This window comes from Chrysochloris asiatica, unplaced genomic scaffold, assembly GCF_000296735.1.
Source record: "Chrysochloris asiatica unplaced genomic scaffold, ChrAsi1.0 scaffold00480, whole genome shotgun sequence".
Taxonomy (NCBI): Eukaryota; Metazoa; Chordata; class Mammalia; order Afrosoricida; family Chrysochloridae; genus Chrysochloris; species Chrysochloris asiatica.
The window spans coordinates 293,550-301,039 of record NW_006408998.1 but is presented as its reverse complement, the minus strand read 5'-3'; the positions used below and the strand labels follow the sequence as shown (position 1 = coordinate 301,039).

Here is a 7,490-nt window from a genome sequence, read left to right as displayed (position 1 = left end):
AAGGGTCTTGTTTTCTTATCCCTTCTGACACTCTCTGTCTCTTCACTGGTGCATTCAATCTATTGATGTTCAATGTAATCATTGATAGGTGTAAATTAATTTTGTCATTATGTTTTTGTGTGTGTGTGTGTGTGTGTGTGTGTGTGGTGTTGTTCATTCCTTTCTTCTGCATGCCATCTTGTGCTGAGTTCATATTTTTTGTGCTATTTCTTGTCGGTTTCTTCTTAGTTTAAATGTTTCATAGTTCTGCTTGAATTTCCAGTTTCATGGTAAGTTGTGAAGTATTAATTCTCTCTGGGGTTACCCCATAGTCTATTAACATTTCCTTGCATTTAAGACAGTCTATTGTATCCTGCAATCTACTTTACCTAATCACCACCTGAATCTCTGTTTCTATGTTTTCCCCTCTTTGACTTTGTTGATGTTTTGATCTTTGATTGGTCTCCCAGGTCCTCTGAATTCATTATTGTAATTTTGTTCTCTTCTGAACTCTGCTATATGTCTACTGAGTTCCGGGTGGTATTGCCACGTTTGTCAATCTCGAGTTGTTATCTGTTCTTGTTGGTTTTCATTCTAAATAACTCCTTTTAGGGTGTTTTGAAGCACTGGTTTGGCTTTGACAAAATATCTTAGCTTTTATTTATCCTGGAATGGTTTGATTGAACCATCGTATTTGAAAGCTCCCACCTCCAGAAAAAAAGTGGGACCAAAAGGACCAAAAACAGAAACAAATAGCAGAGACAAAAACCATCACTCAAAAACAAGAATAAAACTGTAGCTGACTGTCCAGTAGCCTTTGCCGTGCAGGTCAGTGTGTGTGCACTGTAGAAGCCTCCAGAAGGGTGTGGGGGTGTCAACTCGCTCCAGCTTCTCCTCTAGCCAATGCCGTGGAGGTGTGCAGATAGATATTGAGAGGTAAATGGAAGGAAGATTGTTCATTATTTCTGAAGGTCAGTTATGTATCTGCATCTGCACAGTGTAATTCTCAAAATAGTTGCACCCTTTTATATAGTAGTTGGTGTTTGCTTTTGCCTTTTATATTGAGGTTTTATAAGTTTCACATACATTTTGGCTACATGGCCAGGCCTACTTCTTTCTTGCTAGGTAAGTCAGGTGTAAAGGGTTCCACCCAGATCAACTTTAGGGCTGGGTCCCAGAGCAGATGTCATAAGAAGCTACAAAAGTATCAATCTGTGGGGCCAATGGGACTCTTCCCAGGAACATCTTCTCTGTACTGTTGGAAAACTGTGGGCACAATGCTGGAACTTTTGGGGGGTGTTCTCCCACTTGCCTGAAGGTGTCCAGGCTGTGCAGTAAGGGTGAAACAGGGGAGAGGAGGATGGAAAAGTAGATAATCTGTCACATGTCTTTTCCCAGAAGCTTCACTGTTTTTTGTGCTATGTCACTGTACCTATCTGGCTGTGACCCTGCCCTCTGATTTATACCCAGGCCTATGGGTTGTCAGGAGTGTCCTACATCCCATGTCCTGCATTCTGAGACTGGATTGGTTCAGATTCAGCAATTGCCATATTTTCCTTTTCATAGTCAGATTTCTCCACTGGTGGACATGGGACCCCGGCACCCAGCACCAAAACTCTAAGGCTGTTCTGGGAAGTGCTTTCTCTAGTTTATACGTGCTTCCACTGAGGAACCTCCCCTACCTGTCTCTTAAATTTTGATATTTTTGTTTAATAAAGATTTCAATGATATTATAGCAATAATTTTTGACTTGCATTCATATATCTTGTTTAATATTAATACTTACTGTGTTCCAACTGACCTGTTGACCTAGGTCAGTAAAATACAGTGTAACAATGGAGGAAGCTGCAATACTTTGAATGGTGACATAGTCATTCAAAAAAGGTGCATCTAAAATAAAAGATAACAAGGAATATTATTATAACACAATTTTAAAAGAACTACTGTCAGTTGAGTGCACTTAACAGAGCAGTTTTTATATTAAAAAGACTATACACTTGTTTAATTTCAATGATCACAATTTTTTCCATGTAATATCAGTTATTTTGTATCTCTATGTCTCTTGTTGCCATTCCATCCTACTTCCTAACTCGTATGAAGATTTTCCTTAGGTAGATATTTCCCTTTTGATCTGGAATGATACACTATTCCAGGGTACGCATACCTTGCTAGTGTCATTGTTTTCCCTCTATACCTATATACATTTTGGCTGAACATTGAGCCATGAGAGTAAGCTAATTTCCAACCTCAGTGGTGACCAAGGGAAATAGTCTCAGTTTCTTATTGACCAGTAAGTTTAGTCGTTTGTTTGTTTTTGAATATTATTCCACATATTCTCTCACTCATCATAGAACTTCTAATGAGATCCTTTTGAGAATAGTGTAATGGTATATGTTGTTGTTGTTAAGTACTGTCGACTTGGGTCCTATAATGGTATACAGTTACTGCCTTTTTTTTTTTTTCCCCCTGGGTCTCAGCGTCTTTGAAATTGAAGATGACATGGTCAATTAGTCCATTGCACTAATTGATTCCTAGCATCTTCCATTATCATCACTTTTCACACAGGAGAGACCAATAATTGCATCTTAGATGACTGCTGATGAGCATCACAGTCTCTACTCACAAATATAAGATTGTTATTTTCAAACAGGTTTAAAGCAATTAATTTTAAAACTGAAGGCAATGAAAACAAAGGATGAAAATTATATAAAATTTGCTATAGACAATAAACCTTTAAAGTAAAACAAATTATAAATATACTTATTTCATTAAATATATCAGAGTCCTTATATGGCATTGTAGGATAAGCACTGGGCTGCTAACCAGAAGACCAGTGGTTCAAACCCACTATCTGTTCCTTAGAAACTCTATACGGGATCCCTATGAATAGGGACTGACATAACAGCACTTAACAACAACAATAGCAGCAGCACATCCTGAAATGAGCAATGGATTCTCAATGCTATCTATCAAAACTTCAGACTACCATTACTGTTATGCTATTGCATGCTCATGAAATAAAAGATAATATTAGAAAATATTCTTAGCAACTATATTACATGCTACCATTATTCATTAGACTTCTGCTGGGGTGCTGTAGGATCAGTACTGGAATGTTAAGTACAAGGTTGGTAGTTCAAACCTGCCAACTGCTCCTTGAAAAGCCTATACAGGGTTGCTGTGAGTTGGAACAAACTTGAAGCACTTAAAAACAACAGCAATTATTAATTATGCTACTTTATGGTTAGAAATAAAAGGAGATATTAGAAAATATATTTATCATTTTTAAGTGTAACATTGATTATAGACCATGGATGAAGTAAAAAGTTAAATGTTCCACTACCAGTCAAAATTAACCATTCAAACCCCTTCAGAAAGGCCTCAAAACACATGTCTAGCAATGTGCTTCTGAAAGGTCACACTAATTAAAACCATACAGAGAAATTGAGTTCTGCATGGATGAGATTGTCATGAGTTAGAAGCAAATGATACCAATTACAACAACACTGGGTAATATTAGACCTAAATTAAAGACTCAACTATTCTCTAAATGATTTTATCTGAAGATAAATTAGTTTGAGCAGAGTAATTCCAGCAGTTCATTCAAAATACCCAGGGAAATATCATGATTCCTTTTCTTAAAAAGACCACTCTGGGTAATGTGTAAGAAATGGAAATAAAAACAAGAGTATCACTTAGGAGTTACTAAACAGAATCAAACAGGAGATGTTTATTTGGGTTGGGGTAATATTGATAGATATATTAAAATTTAACAAAATTCCAGTTTTGAATTTTGGATATAGGCATGCTTTAGCTTTCTGAAGAAATGAATATATAAAGAGGATTCAGGGAGATAAAGACAGCTCTCAGAGTTTTGGCATAAACCCTGGGGTATATTGTAATCTCATTATTTGACATGAGGAAAATTGGAAAGGAACAGGCTTTGTGGTGAAAATTAAGGGTTTTCTTCTGGGCCTGTTAACTATGTGAAATGTAATAGATATCCAAGTAGAAGTTGTCAAATAGGCATCTGTTTAGATGAGGCTGCAGATATTTGCAAGTCATTAACATTTAGCTCCCTAGGGCTTGATGAGATTATTATATATTCAAATTGAAAAGAACAGAATGGAAACTAAAACTGAGTTCTTCAGCACTCCAGACTTTAGAAGATGAAGACATAGAAAAGTTTTATTGTAGTTTTACAAATTTACTTGGCAACCACATTGCCCCTTTAGGAATTATCTAGCAACCACATAGTTGGTTAGACAAGTAACCACACAAACCACAAGGTCAACAGAACAAAATGAATGTGAGCGAGAATGTAAAATTTGCTCTTGATCATATAGTAGCTAAAATGAAAAGACAAAATAAGAAAGTAAATAGCTGAACACAAAATTTCAAAAGTCAGCTTGAGAAAACAAAGTAAAAGTATAATAAGTAAATTTGTGCAAAAACTTGGAGGTAGAGAACCAAAAGAGAAGAATACGCTCATCATTTCTCAAACAATACAAACTAAGGGAAAATTTCAAGACTCAAATTGTAAGCTGAAGATTTCTATGGGTCCTGCCCTGTTGTGCCCTGGTGTGGTACTGTAGCATAAGCACTGGACAATTAACCACACTAACCATGAGGTCAACAGTTTTAAATAAAAAGCCACTGGATACCCTATACAGTGTTGTTATGAGTCAGACCAACTCAACACCATACAACAACATGAACAAAATATTAAATGACACAGGAAGCATCAAAAGAAGTAGAAAGAATAACCAAGGTCACTTTAACAAAAATAGTTGGTTGTTGTTCAACTGTCTGGGGGTAGTATATGGTTTAAAATCAACTACTGAAAGAAATTTCCCAAGCTATACTGAAGACATCGGGGAGCAAAAAAGCTCAAAGAATTGAGAGAATACATACCAAAATGTTTCAACAAATGGATGCAACATTGGCAGTGCTTGGTCTCCATTTCGAAGATAGTTCAAAGATAACTACCTGGTCAACCAATTAGAATAGATCAATTTTTGTGTCTGTTCCCAAGGGTAATCCAACAGAATGCAGTAATTTTCAAACAAATAAGTAAAATTTTGTTGAAAAGAATTTATCATCATCACATCAAAGGGATCTTCCAGAAATTCAACTTAGACTCAGAAGATGACATGTAACGAGGAATATCATATTCTCTATCATACAGAACCTGACTAAAGCAGAAAATACAAGATTTTTACCAATGTTTCAATGACAAATCAAAGATATTCAACTGTATATATCCTAACAAACTACGGATAACATTGCAAGGAATAGGAATTTCAGGACAATTAAATGTGCTCATGTAAAACCTATATATAGACCAAGAGGCAGTTGTTTGAAAAGAGAAAGTGGAGACTGTCTTATTTGAAAACCGTAAAGTTGTGTGTCAGGATTATATCCATTCTTCATATTTATTCAATCCCAATGCTGAACAAATAATCTGAAAAAAAGGGGGGGGGGTTATGTTAAGAAGAGCTTGGCAGAAGAGGATTGGAGGAAGACACATTAACAAGTGATAATATGCAGATGACACTACCTTGTTTAGTAAAAATATAGAAGACATGAAATACTTACTGATTATGATCAAAGACTACAACCTTTCATATGGATTATACAAAAACAAAGAAAACAAAAATCCTCACAACTGCACCAATAAGTAACATCATAATAAATGGTGAAAAGACTGAAGTTGTTAAGGATTTCATTTTACTTGGATCTACAATCAGTGCCCATGGAAGCAACTGTCAAGAAATGAAATGGCATATTGCATGAGGTAAATCTGTTGCAAAACGCTTTTTCAAAGTGTTAAAACACACATTTTGACAAATGTGGACCTGGCAAAAACCATGGTACTTTTAATTATCTCAAATCCATGGGCAAGCTGAGCAATGAATATGGAAGACCTAAGTAGATTTGACCACCACTCATCTGTCACTTTGTCCTACTGTGATATGGAAGAGAAACACTATCAGATATGGTGACAGAAAATGAACCCCTCAGTTTGGAAGGCACTCAAAATGCACCTGGGGATTGCTGCCTCCTCAAAGTAGAGTACGTCTTGATAATGCAAATGGAATAAAGCCCCCAAGAACTTTATTTGCTGATGGGACACAGCTTAAAATGAAGAGAAACAACTGAAAATATCCATTAAAAATCAGAACATGGGACATACAAAGTATGAATCTAGGAAAATTGGAAATTGTGAAAAAATGAAATGGAATTCATAAACATTGATATCTTAGGCATAGCAAACTGAAATTGGCTGGTATAGGCCATTTTGAATCTGACAACGACATAGTTTACTATGCTAGGAATGAAAATTGCAGAAAAATGATGTTTCATCCATCATCAAAAAGAACATATCAAGATCTATCATGAGGTACAATACTGTCTGTGATTAAATAATATCCATGTACCTACACTGAAGACCAGTTAAAACCACTATTATTCAAATTTATGCACCAACCATTAAAGCCAGTGAAGATGAAATAAAAAAAATAAAAAAAAATCTACAACTTCTTAAATCTGAAATTGATCAAACATGCAATCAAGATATATTGATAAACAATGGCGATTAGAATGCAAAGGTTGGAAACAAAGCACAGGATCAACAGTTGGAAAATATGGCCTTGGTGATAGAAATCATGCTGGAGATTGCATGATAGAATTCTGCAAAACCAATGATTTGTTCCTTTCAAATATCTTCTTTAGGCAGCATAAGAGAGGACTATACACATGGACTTCACCAGATGAATACAAATAAATCAAATTGACTACATCTGCTGAAAGAGACGATGGAAAAGCTCCATATCGTCAGCGAAAACAAGTCCAGGGGCAGTTTGTGCAACAGACCATCAACTGCTCATTTGAAAATTCAGACTGAAGCTGAAAAAAAGAGAAAAAATAAGCCTACGAGAGCCATAACACAACCTTGAATATATCCCACCTTAATTTAGATATCATCTGAAGAACAGATTTGATACATTAGACACCAAAGACAAGAAGACTTGAGGGATGACATCAGGAACATCATACAGGAAAAATGTAAAAAGTCATTAAGAAGACCAGAAACAAGGACAAGTTCAAAATGGATTTCAGAAGAAACTCAGAAACTTCATCTACAAAATAGAGATTCTAAATCAAATGGAAGAAATGAGGAGGTACAAGAGCTGACTAGAAAATTTCAAAGATCAGCTTGAGAAGATAAAACCAGATACTATAATGAAATATGCAAAGATTTGGAACTAAAAAACCAAAAAGGAAGAACACGGTCAGCATATCTCAAGCTGGGGGAACTGAAGAAAAAATTCAAGCCTTGGCTTTCCTTATTGAAAGATTCTCTGGGCAATTTGTTGAATGATGCAGAATGCATCAAGAGAAGACGGAGGGAATCATTGTATCAAAAGGAAATGGTTGATGTTCAACCATTTCAAGAGGTACCATATGAACAAGAGCCAATGATACTCAGGGAGGAAGTCCAAAGTGCA

At 35.8% G+C, this 7,490-nt stretch overlaps 1 protein-coding gene across 1 annotated transcript in view; it reads right to left on the bottom strand.

Annotated features, from left to right (window-relative positions):
• The window catches only part of TECRL (trans-2,3-enoyl-CoA reductase-like), a 256,411-nt gene that overhangs the window by 112,860 nt on the left and 136,061 nt on the right, over nt 1-7,490 (bottom strand). Inside the window, exon 4 of the mRNA XM_006877321.1 lies at nt 1,766-1,869. Coding sequence (XP_006877383.1) covers nt 1,766-1,869 — 104 coding nt within the window. The remainder of the gene's footprint in view (nt 1-1,765; nt 1,870-7,490) is intronic.